The sequence below is a fragment of the Drosophila albomicans genome, chromosome 3 (assembly GCF_009650485.2).
Source record: "Drosophila albomicans strain 15112-1751.03 chromosome 3, ASM965048v2, whole genome shotgun sequence".
NCBI classification, from domain to species: Eukaryota; Metazoa; Arthropoda; class Insecta; order Diptera; family Drosophilidae; genus Drosophila; species Drosophila albomicans.
The window spans coordinates 51,510,828-51,532,097 of NC_047629.2; the positions used below are offsets into that span (position 1 = coordinate 51,510,828).

The 21,270-nt window shown below is 38.0% G+C and overlaps 4 protein-coding genes across 5 annotated transcripts; 3 read left to right on the forward strand and 1 right to left on the reverse strand.

The window, feature by feature from the left end:
• The first annotated feature begins 274 nt into the window (after positions 1 to 274).
• LOC117568427 (protein Daple) lies at positions 275 to 6,960 on the forward strand. Its single transcript, XM_034249084.2, is given in 11 exon segments — positions 275 to 823; positions 1,472 to 2,208; positions 2,269 to 2,350; positions 2,410 to 2,606; positions 2,665 to 4,714; positions 4,779 to 5,017; positions 5,148 to 5,223; positions 5,282 to 5,330; positions 5,333 to 5,444; positions 5,593 to 5,697; positions 5,885 to 6,960. Coding segments are annotated over 11 exon segments (4,152 nt in total). The 5' UTR covers positions 275 to 754; the 3' UTR covers positions 6,321 to 6,960.
• Positions 6,961 to 7,881: 921 nt separating this feature from the next.
• On the reverse strand, positions 7,882 to 21,232 carry LOC117567720 (putative uncharacterized protein DDB_G0290521). Of its 2 annotated transcripts, XM_034247882.2 has the most exons (4): positions 19,585 to 19,893; positions 19,306 to 19,530; positions 18,360 to 19,246; positions 17,885 to 18,298 (listed from the first exon to the last, which is right to left on the reverse strand). In XM_034247882.2, exons 1-4 carry the CDS (start codon positions 19,609 to 19,611, stop codon positions 18,178 to 18,180), a joined length of 1,260 nt encoding a protein of 419 aa, XP_034103773.1. In that variant the 5' UTR covers positions 19,612 to 19,893; the 3' UTR covers positions 17,885 to 18,177. The 2 variants fall into 2 exon arrangements, 1 of the variants encoding a protein (XP_034103773.1); XR_007954864.1 differs by lacking the exons at positions 17,885 to 18,298; positions 18,360 to 19,246; positions 19,306 to 19,530 and adding exons at positions 7,882 to 7,975; positions 8,035 to 8,259 and having other exon boundaries at positions 19,585 to 21,232.
• LOC117570845 (uncharacterized) lies at positions 10,251 to 12,868 on the forward strand. The gene has a single exon (XM_034252726.2). The coding sequence runs from the start codon at positions 10,611 to 10,613 to the stop codon at positions 12,705 to 12,707; it is 2,097 nt and encodes a 698-aa protein (XP_034108617.1). The 5' UTR covers positions 10,251 to 10,610; the 3' UTR covers positions 12,708 to 12,868.
• On the forward strand, positions 16,661 to 17,817 carry LOC117571846 (salivary glue protein Sgs-3). The gene is made up of 4 exons (XM_052004484.1): positions 16,661 to 16,733; positions 16,795 to 16,888; positions 16,953 to 17,553; positions 17,627 to 17,817. The coding sequence occupies exons 1-4, from the start codon at positions 16,707 to 16,709 to the stop codon at positions 17,742 to 17,744; spliced, it is 840 nt and encodes a 279-aa protein (XP_051860444.1). The 5' UTR covers positions 16,661 to 16,706; the 3' UTR covers positions 17,745 to 17,817.
• Positions 21,233 to 21,270: the final 38 nt, after the last annotated feature.

Consider the following 21,270-nt stretch of genomic DNA (forward strand, 5'->3'; position numbering starts at 1 on the left):
ATTTCGATAATAATAATAAAATCGATTCCGAATGATATGCCTATTTTATCCATACGCAGATTGCTAATATCAAAATTATTATTTTCCTTTTCAATTTTGCAAAATTATATTTAAATTCTTTTGAGCATGCATTCAACAGTTTATATATCGATTGCCCACATTTTTAGAGTTGTGCAGCACATTTTTTTAATTCAAGTAAATAGTTCCAGAGATACGAACGACTTGAACAAGCCATTTTTCGAGTAAAATGAGCGAACAAACTAAACGAACCAGTTGAACGACAATCTCAATTTACAGCAAGCGCAACCAGGTGTTTTCGCTACAAAAAAACAAATAAAAATAAATAAACCTGGCGTTAATACTCGTTTCGTGTGTTTTTTATAACTAAAAGAACGGCTCCGTGGCAATTATCTACGCAAAAAACAATACGTAAACTTTTTGGCTTAAAATTTGCGATTGTTTATTTGCTTGTTTCTGTTTATATGCGTGCGCGAGTGCATGTGTGTGTGCGTGTGTACATATGTATTTGTTAGCAAGTGTAATGATTTGGAGGCTGTGAAGAGCTGTCGCGACGGCAATTGAATTAGCAACATAAAGTCGCTGTTGCTAGAGCTGCTGTATTGACAACTGCGGCAGGTGCAGTTGCAGGTGCAGCAGCGGCGTCGCCCCCTTACACCAGAGCACGCACGCACGCACACACACATCCATACATACAGAAAGACAAACAGGCAGGTAAAACTACAACAACAACAACATGGCTGGCACGGCAACCGCAACACCAATGGAAATTGACGAATTCATAAATGGAGCGCTCGTTTCTTGGGTGAGTAAATAAACATGCTCGACATGCTCATAAGAGGGCAGCTGAATAGCAACGTGATTGGCATATGTACAACAAATATATTCAAGTGTTCAATTTACATACACATTATTAACAATGCATACACATACAAGCATAACTACTTGCATAGATTTCCGTAGCCCCCAAGGTCATTGTAACTGTGGCGTTGCTACCATTTACAGTAAAACAACACCAACAACAGCAGTTAGAACAACAACAACTATTCTCTTCTTTTTTATGCTGTCATTAGCAGCGTTGTCGGCAGCCTTTTGTTTGCCATTCCATTCGCGAGAACTGTAAGAAATGCTCGACCGGCTTTTTATACCCTTTTCACATAAAACGCGTTAAATTGGGGTATCATATAATGATAATATCGCTGTGCTTAGCATATTAATTTCCCAAAAAGCCTAAATGCTATATAAACGAAACGGGAATTTCCTCAAAGCTAGGCCTAGTTAGACGATAGGGTATCTAACAGTCGGGCAAACCTTTCCGCTATTGAGCTCTTCGAGTTCAGTGCACCTTTCACATGAGGGAATTGTGTGTTCTTAATTGAGTTGTCAAGCATTGTAATTGTCTATCGTAATCGTTATCGACTGCCAACGCATCATATTCATCTTTCGCTTTCAGTTGGAGTCATGCCTTCCACGTGCCGAACTTCTGGCCGGCTACACTTCGCTGCTGGATGGCATCATAATACACAGCGTTTGGCTCCAGATCGATCCGGAGCCCCAGAACAATCCCAGCGAACTGCTGACCGATCTCAGTGGGAATTCTCTGAGCGTGGCACGTGCCAAAAACTTTGAGTGCATCGTGCGCAACTTAAAGGCGCTATTCGAGGACGAGCTTGGCCAGACTATTTTGGTGCTGCCCGATGCCTACATGTTGGGCTACTATCCGGAGAGTAAACATGGTCTGGAACAGATGAAAACATTGCTGACGTTGTTGCTGGGTGCAGCGGTGCAGTGTCCTAACAAACAACTGTTTATTGCACGCATCAAGGAGCTGGATCTGGAGACGCAACATGCGATTGTGGCGCTTATCAAACAGGTCACCGATAGCCACAGTCTGGTGCTCACCGAGGACTCACTGGAACGTCTCACCCCCGAGAATATGTATGGTCACATTATGCGCTTAACCAAGGAACGAGATCACATGTACTTGAAGTGGATTGAAACCGTGTGCGTTGAACCCGAGCTGAATGCAAGCGATGGTGCTGAATGTGGTCAGGGCGTCAGTGTCCCACGTTCACCCTCCAGCGGCACAGCAACTTCGACACCATCCTCATCCTCCAATTCAGAGAGTAATCACTTGGCCGTCGAGTGTGCTGACTTAAGATCAAAGAACCGCAAATTACGCCAGGAGCTGTGAGTAATAAATATTCTTAACTATAACAGTAAAACTTTAACTATTATCTTTATTTGCAGAGAGGAGAAATCGGAGAATCTGCTGGAGCTGCGTGAGGAGTTGGACGATAAGAAGCTGCGCTTTGATAAGTTGCGTCAAGAAGTGAGTTTGCCTTACTTGGTAAATATTCCACCAAACTAATATACTTCAATCGAATACAGAGCCAGGATTGGTTTACGGAGGCAAAGCGTGCGGCAGCCTATCGAGATGAGGTGGACATATTGCGGGAGCGTGCTGAACGTGCCGATCGTCTGGAGATTGAGGTGCAAAAGTATCGCGAGAAACTAGGCGATTCTGACTTTTACAAATCGCGTGTTGAAGAGTTACGCGAGGATAATCGTGTGCTTCTTGAATCCAAGTAAATAGTTGATATTCTGAAAATATGGAATAACTTAAACAAATTGTTACACTTTTAGAGAAATGCTAGAAGAACAACTACAGCGATCTCGCAAACGCTCAGAACACGTCATCACCTTGGAGACGGAGATCATCAAGTACAAGCAAAAGTTAAATGATATGGCACTGGAGCGAGATGTGGACCGTACGAAGCTAGAGGAGTTGCTGGAGGAAAACGCCCAGCTGCAGCTGGTTGCCAAAAATCTGAACTCAACGCAGGAAATTGACAAATCCTTTTCGGACAATGACGACGAATGCAATTCGGGTGACAACAGTTTGTCCGAGCAGCTAACCAACAACGCACAAACTCGTGCACTAAAACTAGAGCTGGAAAATCGTCGCCTAACTGCTGCTCTGGAACAATTGAAGGAGAGCAGTTTCCATGAATCGACCAGTAAAATGCTCGAGCTTGAAAAGGAAAAGAAGAAATTGTCATTGAAGATCGAGCAAATGCAGGAGAATATACAAAGATTGACACAGCAAAATGTGGAGCTAGAGAGCGTGTTTAAGAACGCATTAGAGGAGAATAAGAAACTGCAGGATGCTGTCGATAATCGACAGAAAAGCTATGATCGCCAGAGCCTCGAACGTGATGCCGATCGTCAGAAACTCTCGGATGCCGAGCAACATGTGGAGACCCTTAATAAGGAGAAACAACGCATTCAAACCCTTAACGACAGCATTCAACGGCGTGCCGATGACTTGGAGCGCCTTACGGAAAGCAAGACCAAGGAGCTGGAACAGTACGTGGAGAAGACGCAACTGTTTGAGCAAACTAAGCAGCGGCTCTACGAGATTGAGGCCAAAGTGAGCACCTACGAGCGTGAGAATGCGAGTCTGCTGAAGGAGGTGACAAAGCTAAAGGAGAGCAGCGAGGAAAAGTCGGTGCAGCTAGATGAATCCATTAATCGATTAGATACACAAGCCAAGGAGTTATTGCGCATGACAAAGGCGCAAGATGAAGCGGAAGTCATGCAACAAAAGCTTTTGGATCTGGAGAAACAGAACCAAGAGTTGAGCTCACAACGCAACATTGATCAGGAAATGATTAGCACGTTGCGCAACGATCTGGTTAATGGCACGCTAGTCACGAAGAAGGTTCGCCATAATCTCGAGAAGCTCGGACTCGATGTCAATGAGGTCGATGGTGAACCCAACGAGCTGAATGTGGAGCATGTGGTAGAGAAATTGGTGCGCAATCCTGAAACCTTCAAAACGGTGCGTGAGATAATGTTGAATGTGAATCGCGAGCAGCAACAGGAAAGGTCGGAGGCGGGCGTCAAGTCGGACATGTGTGTGCTGTGTCATCGCCAGGAGATATTTACAGTAGAAAAGAACATTGAGTTGTCAGCTGCTGTGCCCTCAGCGCAAGAACTACGATTTGAGCACATGGTGCGACTAAGTCCAGCACGCGAATCGGCGGAAATGTTGCGACTTCAAGAGAGTAACACTCAGCTGCAAACGGAGAATGCACGACTTAGCGTGGATGTGGCTGCGTTAGGTTCGCAAATAACATCGCTGAATACGCAGCATGTGGCATTGCAGCTGGCGAATTCGCAGCTGGCCGCTGAGAAGGATACGCTGTTAAAGGACATTGATGCGTTGCAGCAGGAGCACAAACATGCTCTTCAGGATCAAGTGACTCTGCAGTGTCTGCATGATCAACTGTCAGCGGAGTATGAATCTCTCAACAAGGACAAAGAGCAGCTGAAGGCAGCAGTGCGTGATTTGCGACAAGAAACACGCGATGCACGCGAAACTATTCAGGAGCAGGAGCAACGCATCGAGGACTTGACCACACAGACGAGTACTATGAAAACCTGTCACGAAGATCTCGCTATTCTACGCACTGAGCACTCTAAGTTGACTGATGATTTCCGTAATTTGTTCGCCACTAGTGATCGCTTTAAGAACGAGTACAAGAACATTCAGGAACAGTACAAGATGATTCGCATGGAGCATAGCAGTCTTAAATTACAAAACACAGAACTTACCGGTGAGCTGAATGCCAAACAAGATCAGGTCCGTCTATTGCAGATCGAGTACTCCAAGGTACAGCAACGTTGTGAGGTAAGTTTCAATACACTTTAACTGCTAAAGATTTTTTAAACCAATTAATGCTTTTATTGTTCAGATGCTGATACAGAACAATGCTGACTTGGATTCGGAGCGTAAGGCATTGATGGATAATGTGTCGCAACTGCTGTCGCAGTATCAAGAACTGTTGGCCATTTCCCTAGAGGACAAAAAGCATTTCCACGAAGAGGAAAAGAACTACACGGAACGTGTGCACAGCCTAAAGCGTCAGAAGGAAAAGCTTGAGGAGAAAATCATGGAACATTACAAAAAATCAGAGACCACCGTTCAAAAAAAGTAAATATTTTAATATTATAGTAGAGCATAACTAGCTTCGGCTTAAGGAAGAGAGTTATATAATAATTTGTATTGAAGAACGTTTAATAATCCACTTGTCAACACAATACTAACTCGTTCTATTTTACAGAAAACCATTTGCCAGCAGCCTGGTGCGACGTGTGAAGAAGGCCAGCTCCGAATTGATGAACAAGGTGCCCAGTCGGGTAAGGAAAATGCTATAGCCTCAACTCAAATCAAATATTAACCAGTTTGTGATTACAGAATCGTCGGTCTTGGGTGGATGATGCACGGACAAGTTCACAGTTCGTGATTGCTCTGAATCGGGTGGCAACGAATCTGACAACAGCAACGAGGAACCGCTCTCTATTGCTTCAGATACTCATTTGCTACAACGTAATATGCCTTTGCGTCAGAGCCTGCAACGGTAAGTGGAAGATTAGAAATAGTAAATTTAAAGTTTAGTTGGTTTATGGCTCTTGTCTCTTGTTCTATTTACATGTATTATACACAACAACTATACACGCACACACGCACTTCTACACTCTTGCACATTTTATATGTACATATATCAGCGATTTACTGGATAGTTCGATTCAACGCGGCGGTACTGTGCGAAGTAGCTTGCAGGCACAGAAACGTACGGATTTGAGTAACTCACGTAGAAATAGCGTGCACGGGTATGCGCTTTTCAATGTTTAACATAGTCTCTCTCCCATACTATCCACTAGCAAATAATGTTTCCCCGCTCTCATTTTCCCATGCATTCTGTGGCAATGTTGTCTTTATGTTTATGAACTTTATCCCCTAACTTGCTATTCGCTTGACTTTGCTATGAACACCAAATAAAAAATTACTTGTTTGCAGCAGTCTGGAAGCGCCTGATGTAACTGGCAGCAGTTTGACACTCGGTACAGCGGGTTCGCGTCGCACTGTTTATCTAATTGACGAGCATCAAAAGTTGACCGAAGCTGGCTCTAATAGCAACGCAACTCCGCAGCAATTGCAACAACCTCAGGCCACCTCAACGCCGACGCCAAGTAATAGTGGTAATACTGCCAACGCAGCCGCCGAGCCACAGACGCCACAGAAGAACGAGAGTCCGGCTACATTTCTGATGTACAATAGGATTAATACAACGATCGGTGGTGCCGCATCCAACAACAACGAACAGAATCCGCTGCTGCAGGCCAGTGGCAGTGGCGGCAGTGTCGCTGGCTCCGCGAACCAGGACGATAAAGCGTTGCGCAAGCGTAATGAAGATAAAAGCAATAGCATTTGGTATGAATATGGCTGCGTCTAAAACTTTGGACAAATACTAGTACATTAATTAAATGCATTTGCTGACAACGAAGTATTATTTCGTTTTAGAGAGTAACGAATTTATATATATGCCTTTAGCTTAAGTGCTTATTAAATGCTATGATTTGCCTTAAGAACCAGACACACAAGTCTGCACTTTGTATACGTAGTTAAGAGCGTTTACATCTACATATGTTTAATGTTTATGTATGTTGTGTTATACAATTAGATATAGTTTATATATACATATGTATATATTAGTATTTGTATTTGTGTTTGTGTAACTGAACGAAGACTAAGTACGGAAAATGTGCGAATTCATAATTACCTAGACTACACACTTATTGTGTAACCAATACCGAAATGTATGTTCATGACGTCCAGAATATATATGTGTGTAGGAGCAACAGATCAAAAGTTTACTATATTTTATTTATGTATTTTACAAACTCTGAACTCGAATATATTCCTACATTTTGTATACTACAGCTAACAGCTTACAGCTAACAAATGCGCCTTCAATTTGTGAATATATATTATATATTTATACAAACGTAATCCAATAATTATACATTATTAATGCAAATTAAAGTAATTTATTGACCAACATTTAAAAACGCAATAAAAATTAAAAACAAGAATCACTATTTTTGAAAAGAAATATTAACATATTAAGCTAATTTTTTTTTTGTGTACAGCATTTTATTTTAACGCCACTGGATCCAATTTCTTTAAAACAGTTTAAAGACATTCACACGTATGTATGTTAAGAAAATATCTTCACAATTTTATATCCACGCATGATATTTTTCAGTTCTTCTTACTATAGATGGATACCCTTATCAATAGGATGAAATTTGAACACAAACGCAATGAATGGTAAACTGTCATTGACATAAAAGCAAACAATAATATTGACACAATGAGTGAAAGATAACAGTCTGTACATCTTTCGTCTAATCTATTCGTAATATTTTTAACCATAAAATGAAAATATTTATCTATTATACTATAAATATAAAGAGCATTTAAAAAAATAAATCTATATAATTAATTTTCGGTGTAGTCAATAAATGATTTCGAAAATTGGCTTGTCAAATTTTGATTATTAGCCAACTTCCTCTCAAGTTAATTGGCAGCTCATAAAAGTAATCAGCTCAGCGGACGTTTATGATTATGATTCACAAGAACTGGTGTTGATTCTGATCTTTAAAAAGTGGATCCACGATAAAATTACTCAAGTGGTAAAAAGAAGGGAATGTCTTATAAGCGAAGTCCATTGAATTTATTTCATAATATCCGTAATTTTTGCATCCTTAAATAAATACAAATATATATGTATGAGGTATGGTTTTTTTTAAATTTATTTTTTAGCAATCTGTTGGTCTCGTAGTTACACAACGACTCGTGCTTGAATTATAATATTCGTTTGTATTGCAATGATAGAGCCAGCCCAAAAATTGTCCCGACAATTTGTAACAGTACACATAACTCTACAAAAAAAGAATAATAATAATGACTAATTCAAACTCATTTAAAATATATTATTAAGGCTACTCACCCTTTGCAAGTTGTATCACTCTCCACGCGGAAATAACCTGTTTTATTGAGATCCGTACAATACTGATCGGGATTTACTTTTGGTACACAAGATGGCTAAAAGAGAAAGGATTTCTGTTGAGAAAAACCCACTATTAGAGTTTCAACAAACATACAGAGGAGACTTCTTGGGGTGAACAGAAGACCCCATTCTCTATACTACAATAATAGCCATCAGGACATGCCATTGTAGAATCGGGATCAACGACACCCGTGCCATAGCAGACTCCATAAGTGAACTCATCCACGCAAGCATAGACAAGGCCGGTAAGTGAGCAATCGCTACAACTATCATCATCAGCGCAGTTGCCTATTTCAAGGACAGCTATGAATATTACCAACTGAAAACAACCAAGAATGAATGCCGTTGAATATTATTCCTGGAGTTTACTCATGGTTAGCAACGGCTTTATCGCGTTCATCTTGTTTTGCTTCTTTAAGAGGTCAGAATAATAATGACGGAATTCGAGTCACTGAATCGCCTTTTATTAATGGGACAGTTATGATTTGTACACACACTCTCACTTTGTGAATGGATTATAATAATAAAGATTGGGGATCGCATGCTAGGCATTGATACAGAAAGTTTCGAAAGTTTACTACATTTACTTGTGAGAAATCGTAACCTTTCATTGCCAAAAAAAATATTGGCACAATGAATGAATTGTACGAAAGATAAAAAGGTGTACATCGTCCAATCTTTTCAATGTTTTGACCATAAAATTAAATGATTTTTCTATTATCAAGATAAATATCACAAAAAAAAGTTGATTACAGATTTAGTTTATGGTGCAGGCCAAATAAACCAATAATCACAAAAATAATTTATTGACTAACATAATGCCTGCCGTAGATTAAAATATCGCTATAAAATGTTCGAGTTTTGGAAAACGCTTTGCAGTTTGAAAGATGAAGTTAAAGATATTTCTTTTTGTGGTAACCAATACTTTAATAACAATAAGTTCCTTATATAATTGATAAATTATATATTATTTCTAACAGCTCCTAGTGCATTTTTCGATTTCCAGAAGCGCTTCTACAACAGTTGATACGAATTTTAAAACATTCTGCACTGCAAATGGAAATGGAAATTTCATAAATTCTGATGATTCCACCTGTAAAACGTAAGTACATCTTAAATTTGGATCAATTTATAGAGATTAATATGTTTTGTCTATCTTACTTTTAGATATATCCTTTGCTATAGGAATAGAGGAACGGTAAAGGACTGCGAGATAGTTAAAGATAAGCAAGGATACTTTAACGGTGATGAATGTGTGTATGAGAAGCCAGCCACTTGTACATAAATTTAAAATAGTAAAGAAACATAAATACTATATCTACAAGAACAATATATTTTAAAAAATAACCATGTACTAAAATTAAATAATAATAAATATATAGTATGAACATTTAAAAAATTAATTTCTTCCAAATTTATTTTCGTTTCTGTTAATTAATTATTTTGAAAATTGGGTTGTCAAACCTCATCTCAAGTTAATTTGCATCTCATAAAATAATAATCAGCAGACTTTTATGATTATGATTCACAAGAATTGGTGTGGATTCTTTTGCTTGAGAAGTGGATACGATAAAATTGCCCAAGTGATAAGAAAAGTGAATGTCTTACATGCAAAGTCCAATGAATTTACTTCCTCTAATACGTAATTTTTGAATCTTTAATAATTATATATTTTCGTGTCTTTTGATAAAGTTAAAGTTAAAAGATAATTAAAGTTAATTTTTCAGCAATCTGTTGGTCTCGTAGTTACACAACGACTCGTGCTTGAATTATAATATTCGTTTGTTTTGCAATGATAGAGCCAGCCCAATAATTGTCCCGACAATTTGTAACAGTACACATAACTACAAAAAAAGAATAATAATAATGACTAATTCAAACTCATTTAAAATATATTATTAAAGCTACTCACTCTTTGCAAGTTGTATCACTCTCTACGCGGAAATAACCTGTTTTATTAAGATCCGTACAATACTGATCGGGATTTACTTCTGGTGCCTGCGTCGTTGCCATTGGCGTAGAAGACTCAGTTGATTGAGGGGTAGAGGATTAAAATAATATTTATTGGTCATTTTTAATAAAAACATTTTTTAATATACCAAAAATATACCACAAAATACAAATATATACCAAAGCCTATACTTAGAATATTGAGTATCTCACAGTCGTAGACTGTCGATTTTAAACTTGTTTTTTTTTATACTTTATTAGTGATCTCCCAGTTAGTCATATAAATATTTTGGGTAGCGGGTATATTATTGTCATTTCATTTCATTGATGCAAAAATATTAAATATTTCTTATGAATAAATGAAAAACAAAATGACAAATTTATTTCAACCACACTCGTGGTTTCCAACAATTTATGTTTTCAACTTTTCCTAGCTTTACGCTGTACTAACGATTTAACTTCGTTCGTTGAATTTTTTAATAACACATGTTGATTTTAAACCTCGAATGGAAAACGCAGTAAACTGTGCTAGTATTGTTGGCAGGCATATAACTTTTCAACCATTATCTCAGACAATTCGTAAAGAAATTGCGGACGTATAAAAATAATTAAATATTTTTCTGCAAATTGTAAATAACTTGAATGAAATACAATAACCAATTCGCTATCTTACTAAAATAACGGTAACAAAAAATTAAAATATTTAAAGAGGAAGCCGAAATGGATTCAAGCGATTTAAGTGATTCGAATGATTCGAGTGATTCCAGCAAATCGAGCAATTCATCGAGTGAGAGTATAGTGTCGATTATATGGAATGCACCTAAAATAAAAGTAGCTGAATCAAGCGATGTAATTGATGAAATAACTTCTGAAGAATCTGAAACGACTGACGACTGCGATATGGAACAGCTCAGTAAAGAAGCTCTAGAAATTAAAATAACTGATTCATCAGTAACAATTGAAACAGCGAAACCGAATGAGGCAATAGATGAAAACCCAATTAAAGTATCTGCAATAATTGATGATATAAACGTAAGCACAAACCGTGAAGAAGTTCGACAAATTCCAGCAACAAAAGATATTACAGAATCGGGAAAACAGCAAAAAATTTGTGCAGTAACCTCGATAAATGTTCCCCATGTGTGGGAAGCAGGTCGTGGAATTTGTGAGGCTCTCGGTTTGGAAGTGGTAAATGAAATAGTGACGGAAAAGAAAGAAACAGTTCAATGTGATCCGGCCAAACTAGAAGCTGAGGAAGCTAAAGTGAAAAACATTGAACTGGCCAGAACACTGGAGAAACGAGAAAGTTCGAATGCATTTTATGACGCTGATGCAAGCAAGTCATCTGAGAATAATTTCCCAAATGCATCTGATGCATTAGAAGTTCAGAAAGAAGATGAAACAAATAGTATGCATTCAGAAACTGATACATTGACCATAACAGACGAGATTACGGCAATCGATACATCAACAGATACGGCATCAAGTGTATATTTGTCTGAAGATGGCATGAGTCTCTCACTCGAAATGACGATGACGACAATTGATGACAAAAATATTGGGGATAAATCTGGAGGTTGGCCACGTTATTTCAATGAAATGAACTATAAACCCATGGAGTCGCAATCATATAAAAACATTGATTTGACAGCAGCCCAGAAAATCTGGAAGACCTTCAAAGATGAAGACTACGTCAATGGATTTGAAAATAAAAATACTCGTGTCCCTCTTCGACCATTTTTCACATATATGAAAGCACCTGAAGACAAGGGCCAAGTGCTAATTACACCACCGAAAATCACATTGGAACACATTGCTAGCGAGATGCTGGAAAATAATTATGGCGCCTATATGCATGTGGAGATTGGAAAACATGTCTTCGATTGCATACCCAGACTGCTGAAGATTTATTCGAAGTGGTTTGAAAGACTCAACAGGAACGTCATTGAAGTTATGCTCGACGAACGCGATGTGCCGCCCAAAGGTTTTCGCGCGATCTACAAATGGATGCGCACTCAGAAGACGATCAAAAAGAAACATTTGGTCAAGGCAATGCAAGGAGCCAAATATTTGCAAATCGATACACTAGAGATGGAGTTGTGGGATCTCTTGAGTGATCCCGAAATACGCGAGAGGGCGGCATTTGATCTGTTCGCGAGTGCCGGCAATCTGAGCCTTCTTGATGATTTCCGTCCTCTGATGGCGGGTCGCGTTCGCAACTATTTCTTGCCTCTTGTCGCCAGCGATGATTTCGTGAAACTTCAGCCACAACAGTTGATTGTTTTGCTTAAGGCGACCACACTTGGTGTCAATTCGGAAATTGAAGTGCTATATGCGGCAGTGCGTTGGATACTCCACAGAACCCAAGATCGTCTGCCTCATATGCAAGAAGTCATGCAGTCGCTGCGATTCATCTATATGCCAATGGGATTTTTGTTTTCTCTACGCGGTGGGACGCTAGGGAAGGCAACCGATGACATCAATACACCAGACTATGTGCTCTTGCAGTTTAGCAAGGATCGCATATTACAAAATCGTTTATCTGAAGCCATGTCCTTTATAGGCATGAATATGCAGGGTGACGAGGAGACGGACACGGATAGCGAGGGCTTTGGAAAGCGAGCACTGGCCAGGAAACAGGAGTCACCTCGTCGCTGGATTTACTTTCCAATGTGCAAATATCATATGCCATACGTTGTCTATCCCTATGCACATCACTTCAAGTATGCTCAATTTATCGAGTTCATTAGCTCGATGCAGTTGGATTGGATGGCCGAAGCGAAGTTTGTTAATTCAGAGCATGACATTGATGCCTGAAAAAGTCCTAAAATATTGCTATGTAAAATAAAATAAAGCTTAAAAGAAATTCAAATGCCAAATTTAGTTGGTCAAGTAACCAAGTAAACATGTTGACTGTGGAGTAGAAGACTCAGTTGATTGAGGAGTAGAAGACTCCGTTGATTGTGGTGTAGACGACTCTGTTGATTGTGGAGTAGAAGACTCAGTTGATTGTGGAGTAGAAGACTCAGTTGATTGAGGAGTAGAAGGCTCAGTTGACTGTGGAGTAGAAGACTCAGTTGATTGTGGAGTAGAAGATTCAGTAGATTGAGGCGTAGAAAACTCTGTTGACGATTTCAACAAACATACAGATTAGTCGTCCTTAGCTGAACAGAAGACCCCATCCTCTACACTACAATAATAGCCATCAGGACCCGTGCCATAGCAGACTCCATAAGTGAACTCATCCACGCAAGCATAGACACCGCCGGTAAGTGAGCAATCGTTACAACTATCATCATCAGCGCAGTTGCCTATTTTAAGGACAGCTATGAATATTACCAACTGAAAACAATAAAGAATGAATGCCGTTGAATATTATTCCTGTAGTTTACTCATGGTTAGCAACGGCTTTATCGCGTTCATCTTGTTTTGCTTCTTTAAGAGGTCAGAATAATAATGACGGAATTCGAGTCACTGAATCGCCTTTTAATAATGGGGCAATTATGATTTGTACGCACACTCTCACTTTGTGAATGGATTATAATTATAAAGATTGGGGATCGCATGCTAGGCATTGATACAGAAAGTTTCGAAAGTTTACTACATTTACTTGTGAGAAATTGTAATCTTTCATAGCTAACAAAAATATTAGCACAATGAATGAATTGTACGAAAGATAAAATGGTGTACGTCGTCCAATCTTATCAATGTTTTGACCATAAAATGAAATTATTTTTCTATTATCAAGAAAACTATCAAAAAAAAAAAAGTTGATTCCAGATTTAGTTTATGGTGCAGGCCAAATAAACCAATAATCACAAAAATAATTTATTGACTAACATAATGCCTGCCGTAGATTAAAATATCGCTATAAAATGTTCGAGTTTTGGAAAACGCTTTGCAGTTTGAAAGATGAAGTTAAAGATATTTCTTTTTGTGGTAACCAATACTTTAATAACAATAAGTTCCTTATATAATTGATAAATTATATATTATTTCTAACAGCTCCTAGTGCATTTTTCGATTTCCAGAAGCGCTTCTACAACAGTTGATACGAATTTCTGCACTGCAAATGGAAATGGAAATTTCATAAATGATGATGATTCCACCTGTACAACGTAAGTACATCTTAAATTTGATCAATTAATAGAGATTTATATATTTTGTCTATCTTACTTTTAGATATATCTTTTGCTATCGGAATAGAGGAACGGTAAGGGACTGCGAGATAGTTAAAGATAAGCAAGGATACTTTAACGGTGATGAATGTGTGTATGACAAGCCAGCCACTTGTACATAATATGTGAAATTGGAGTGAAACATAACTATATATAATTTGTTCTTTTGAAAGAAATAAAAAGAATGAAAGATATATAAATAAAAAGCGCAAAATGTTTTAAACATGTATCCAAATTAATTAAAAATAAATATATATACGTGCATTTCAAAAAATTAAATCAGTTTATGTACATCAAATCATCATAGGTGGTGTCGAAAAGAGTTAGGTTTCCTTCATTAGGAATCTGGGACCATTAACAGCTTATTTATTAAATAATAAATTAAATAATAATGTCTAATAATAAATTGCAGCTACTAAAACAATCTGTGTACGCAATTTTGTGATTCACAAGAACTAGTGTTGATTCCGTACTTAGAGAAGTGAAAAATGGGAAAGTGTTTACTTCATTTTATTTTATTCCTACTTTAAAATTAAATATATTTTTTAACATTAAGTAAAAATTCAATTTATAATGTTTTTTTAAATAGAATGCTGATTACTATGGCATTCAACTTTCCTTGTCGTTCAAGCTTAGTTCATGTTATTTCTTGGCTTTTTTAGAAGGTTGTCTTATCAAAAGAAATTAGAAAACAAATGACACAAAAAACCAAAGCACAATAAGATAAAATATACGTCCTTCGTCTAATCTGCTCGCAATGTTTTGACCGTGAAATTAAATTGTTTACCTATAAATAAATGCAAAAATATCATTAAAAAAGTCATTATTATTTACTTTTCCAAAATATTATATGCGAAGTCGACTGTTTATCATTAATTATTCTTCAAGAGCACTGTCTACAGTATTTTGATTTTAGATTTTTTATGGTATACATAAATATAACTGGGTCAAATAAACCAATTAACATAATCATAAAAATACTGACAAAGATAATACGTCTGTCATAGATAAAAATATCTTTATAAAATCTACCATTATTGCGAAAGAAATTGTAGTCTAAAACGTGAAACGTGCGCGAAAACAAAATAATGCTGTTAAAGCTATTTATATCTCTGGTAACCAACTTTTTCAGATCAGAAGTTTTAATCACTAGATAAATTCCATATTATTTTTATACAAACAGCTCGTAGTGCATTATTCGATCGCCATTTGTGATGTGTGTCAGTCTGGAAAGGCAGCATGTCATAGTAAAAACACCTATTCGATATGCATTGCTGGTAAATAAAATTAATTTTTATTCTGGATGTTGTCTTAAATTAATCTTGAGTTTAGGTGTACCAACATTGAATTTTATAACATGCCCAGCTGGGTATACGTGCACTGGAGAGAAGTTCATTTGTTATCCAGAGTCGAAGGGCTACCAACCGATCTGTAATCCCTCTGAAGACGGCTTAACGACACAAGCAAGCACAATCCCAACAACTACTACAACCTCAACAACTCCAATAACTACTTCCACTCCAACAACTGTTACAACTCCAACAACTATTACAACTCCAACAACTATTACAGCACCAACAACTCCAATAACTACTACAACCCCAAGAACTACTTCAACTCCAACAACTACTACAACCTCAACAACTCCAATAACTACTTCCACTCCAACAACTACTACAACTCCAACAACTGTCACAACACCAACAACTATTACAACTCCAAGAACTACAACACCAACAACTCCAATAACTACTACAACCCCAAGAACTACTTCCACTCCAACAACTACTACAACACAAACAACTACAACTACTTCAACTCCAATAACTACTCCAGCCTCAACAACTACAACAGAAGATACAAGTTCTGAAACATTTTGCCAAAAAAATGGCAATGGCAATTATGTTAATGAAAATGATTCCAGTTGTAAAACGTAAATATCAAAATCATATTGCATTTGTAGTATATCCACGAACTAATTAATAATATATTTTATTCAGGTTTCTTCGGTGCTATCGTGGAAGGGAAACTATAATCGATTGCCAGCCAGTTAATAATATAGAAACCTATTTTAATGGAGACCAATGTACAACTACGAAACCAGATTATTGTACATAGAAATGCACTTGACTGAATATAACCTAAATTGTAGGGACTAAGACTTAGAAATATAAGTATTTAATTGAAATAAAAGTTATATATTTATGATTTAAAATCGTACTCAAAAAATTGCGGTTTTAACAAAAACAACAAGATTTTAATACACTGAGTATAAGAAAAATATAATTATATTCCAACAATTTAAATTCTTAATAAATTATAAACTTGCAGTCTACTAAGTAACTTAACTTCCCCTTTTTTGAATTATTTATTTATAAATAGTATTCTATCTTAAGGATATTCTCGGAGACAATCATATCTGTAAATCCACCTGAGCTCTTAGATTATATTGTGCCGGGAATTTAAACAACAAATTATTATCAAGTCTAATAAACTAAACTCAATAAACTAATAAGCTGAATCATGAGTTTTAGGCAATGATAATAGGACCATAAGAGATAAAATGTCTATATAAGATCTACAACTCTTGCAGATGATATTTTAGTCCAAAAAGTGAATCGTTGTGGAATACATTAAGATGTGGTTAAAGTTGCTTGTATCTCTGGTAATTAAACTTCCTGATAAACAGAATTCAAGATAAATTATCCTCTCTATTTCATCACAAGCTCCTGGTGCAATATTTGAATGCCGTTTGTGATGTTTGTCAGACCGGAAAAGCAGCGTGTCATAGCAAAAACACTTATTCGATATGCATAAACGGTGAATATGAAAATAAATTCATAATACAATTTCGTCTATAGCCGTACAATTTTTTCGAGTTCAGATGTACCAACATATAATGTTATAACGTGCCCCGATGGCTACACATGCACTGGTGATAAGTTTATTTGTTATCCAGAGGAAGATGGCTACGAACCAATTTGTAATCCTGAAGATTCAATCACAAGTGATACCACTACTACGATTGAAAGCACTACTCCGACTACCACAACACCAACAACCACAACACCAACAACCACAACGCCAACAACCACAACTCCAACAACCACAACTCCAACAACCACAACACCAACAACCACTACACCAACAACCACTACACCAACAACCACAACTCCAACAACAACAACACCAACAACCACAACACCAACAACCACAACTCCAACAACCACAACGCCAACAACCACAACACCAACAACCACTACACCAACAACCACTACACCAACAACCACGACGCCAACAACCACTACACCAACAACCACTACACCAACAACCACGACGCCAACAACTACTACTTCGACTACCACAACAACTGCTGAAAGCACAACTTCAAGCTCCTCGACGACAGTCGATACGGATTATAAAACATTCTGCACTGCAAATGGAAATGGAAATTTCACAAATGATGATGATCCTACCTGTACAACGTAAGTACATCTAAAATTTGGCTACATTTTATATTTATATTATATTTATTTGTTTTCTGTAACTTACTTTTAGATACATCCTTTGCTATAGGAATAAGGGAGCGGTAAAGGACTGCGAGATAGTAAACGATAAGCAAGGATACTTTGACGGTACTGAATGTGTGTATACAAAGCCAGCCACTTGTACATAAATAGTAAAGAAACATAAAAACTACAACAACAAGAACAATATATTTTGAAAAATAAGCATGTTCTCAAATTAAATAATAATAAATATATAGTATGAACATTTAAAAACTGAATTTCTTACAAATTTATTTTCGTTTCTGTTAATTAATCATTTTGAAAATTGGCTTGTTAAACCTCATCTCAAGTTAATTTGCATCTCATAAAATAATAATCAGCAGACTTTGATGATTATGATTCACAAGAAATGGTGTGGATTCTGATGCTTGAGAAGTTAATACGATAAAATTGCGCAAGTGATAAGAAATGGGAATATGTCTTACATGCAAAGTCCAATGAATTTATTTCCTCTAATACGTAATTTTTGAATCTTTAATAATTATATATTTTCGTGTCTTTTGATAAAGTTAAAGTTAAAAGATAATTAAAGTTAATTTTTCAGCAATCTGTTGGTCTCGTAGTTACACAACGACTCGTGCTTGAATTATAATATTCGTTTGTATTGCAATGATAGAGCCAGCCCAATAATTGTCCCGACAATTTGTAACAGTACACATAACTACAAAAAAAGAATAATAATAATTCAAACTCATTTAAAATATATTATTAAGGCTACTCACTCCTTGCAAGTTGTATCACTCTCTACGCGGAAATAACCTGTTTTATTAAGATCCGTACAATACTGATCGGGATTTACTTCTGGTGCCTGCGTCGTTGCCATTGGCGTAGAAGACTCAGTTGATTGAGGAGTAGATGACTCTGTTGATTGTGGTGTAGAAGATTCAGTAGACTGAGGCGTAGAAGACTCAGTTGATTGAGGGGTAGAAGACTCAGTCGATTGTGACGTTGAAGATTCAGTTGACTGTGGAGTAGAAGACTCGGTAGACTGAGGTGTAGAAGACTCAGTTGACTGTGGAGTAGAAGACTCTGTTGATTGAGGCGTAGAAGATTCTGTGGACTGAGGCGTAGAAGACTCAGTTGACTGTGGGGTAGAAGATTCAGTTGACTGTGGAGTAGAAGACTCAGTTGACTGTGGAGTAGAAGACTCAGTTGATGTAGGAGTAGAAGACTCAGTTGACTGTGGAGTAGAAGACTCAGTTGACTGTGGAGTAGAAGACTCAGTTGATTGAGGAGTAGAAGACTCAGTTGATTGTGGAGTAGAAGACTCAGTTGATTGAGGAGTAGAAGACTCTGTTGATTGAGGCGTAGAAGATTCAGTAGACTGAGGCGTAGAAGACTCAGTTGACTGTGGGGTAGAAGATTCAGTGGACTGAGGCGTAGAAGACTCAGTTGACTGTGGCGTAGAAGATTCAGTAGACTGAGGCGTAGAAGACTCTGTAGACTGAGGCGTAGAAGACTCCGTTGACTGTGGCGTAGAAGATTCTGAGGACTGAGGCGTAGAAGACTCCGTTGACTGTGGCGTAGAAGATTCAGTAGACTGAGGCGTAGAAGACTCTGTTGACGATTCAGTGGATGTCTCACTTGTTGTTGCTGGTACACAGGATGGCTAAAAGAGAAAGGATTTCTGTTGAGAAAAACCCACTATTAAAGTTTCAACAAACATACAGATGAGTCGTCCTGAGCTGAACAGAAGACCCCATCCTCTACACTACAATAATAGCCATCAGGACATGCCATTGTAGAATCGGGATCAACGACACCCGTGTCATAGCAGACTCCATAAGTGAACTCATCCACGCAAGCATAGACACCGCCGGTAAGTGAGCAATCGCTACAACTATCATCATCAGCGCAGTTGCCTATTTCAAGGACAGCTATGAATATTACCAACTGAAAGCAATAAAGAATGAGTACCACGAAATAATTTTCCTGCAGTTTACTCACGGTTAGCAACGACTTTATCGCGTTCATCTTGGTTTGATGTGTCTGCTTCGTTAAGATGTCAGAAGAATAATGACAGAATTTGATTAAGTGAATCGCATTTTAATAATGTAGCAATTATGATTTATACACACAGTCACCTTGTGAGTGGATTATAATAATAAAGATTTGGGAATGGGTAAATACATAAATCAAGGTTCTGCACGTTTGGCATTGCTGCCGAAAGTGTCGAAAGTTTATTATATTTATTTGCATAAATATAGATAAGTCTGCTCCAGAACTATTTTTGTATTCACATTCGCTCCACATTTGTCACTTAGATTTAAAGATCCTCGGCCTCCTCGTTATCCGCTTCGTGCTTCGCCTGATCTTCTAGCCAAGAGCGCGTCGTTCGTAGCGAGGGTAACCGAAAACGCCACTCATCGCAGCAATGCGTGTAGACATGCTCCCCAAGTTGCAGCAACTCCTTGGCGAACTCACGTTCGTCCTCTTTCCATGCACGCTCCCCGTCGCCAAACATCTCCATGCGCACCAGAGCCGCCATGCTTGGCCCTAGATACTTTTTGATGCCATTGTATAGCTGCGGTTTGGATAACTGCGTCGGTGTGGCAGCACTCAATGGCGGGTTCTGTTTTGGTTGAGTCTCCAGCTTAGATACAGTCGCCTTTAAGGATGCATTTTGAGCTGTGATCAAATCAAAGCTTGCCTGCAGCTCATCGTACTTTTTCTGGAGCTCTGCGAGATTGCGGTCCTGTTGAAGAGCAGCGAATGCTGGTTTGCTATCCTCGGTCTCGAGTTTGGCTAATTTTGGTGTCGTCACATTGTCTTCGGCACACAAATCAATCACTTGCGGCATTTCAATTCTGCTAATTGGTTGCTGCTCCTGCACAGGAGTGATTTTTTGTCTTTTGATTTCATCGATTGCTAAGGGACGTGGCGGTGTGCGACTTCTCACTGCATATTTACGGCCAAAGCGTCCATCCTCCGAAAACCCGAGTGGACACTCGAAATTCTCGGGAGGTATTAAGTGCACCAGTGTGGGAGTAGTTAACTTGACCATTGTTGCTTCACCATTCTCGTCGAGATGTCCCAGATCCCATGCTAGCTCCTTGCTTATACGAGCCAGTGTCGGCGTTTGATTTGGTATCAGCCTATCCAACTTGTAGTTCATGAAGCATTCGTAGCGAAAATGACGCGCGCAAACCGCGCGATTTGAGAGTTTCTCGCGTGCCACATTTAAAATATCTGTATTTCCGCAGTTTTTTAGCCATGCCTCCAGACGCACTGGGTCCCGAACAGGCAGTTTAAAGAAGTGCATTTTTGGATTACGCTGCGTTGACACTTGGCAGTCACGAAAAACACAACGAGTTCCACCCATTTCATTTAAAAAGTGTTTGTTTACAAAAATTCACAAAACTTAGTCTTAACTCAGTGTGACCGAAAGATGAATTTATTTATTCTGCAGAAATATACCTCCAACTTTCACCTGGTCACATCCGCCTTACGTTCAATATGGTCACCCCAAATATCAGACATAAAGAAGGGCAGCATTAATATCATTTTGAATAGCCAATTTTATGCAATATAAATTTATAAAATAATTTAAGTTATTGAGGTGATCAATTTATTCTAGAAAATTCCGATTGTGAGTGTTGGAACTTAGTACTTTATAACACTGAAGATTTAATC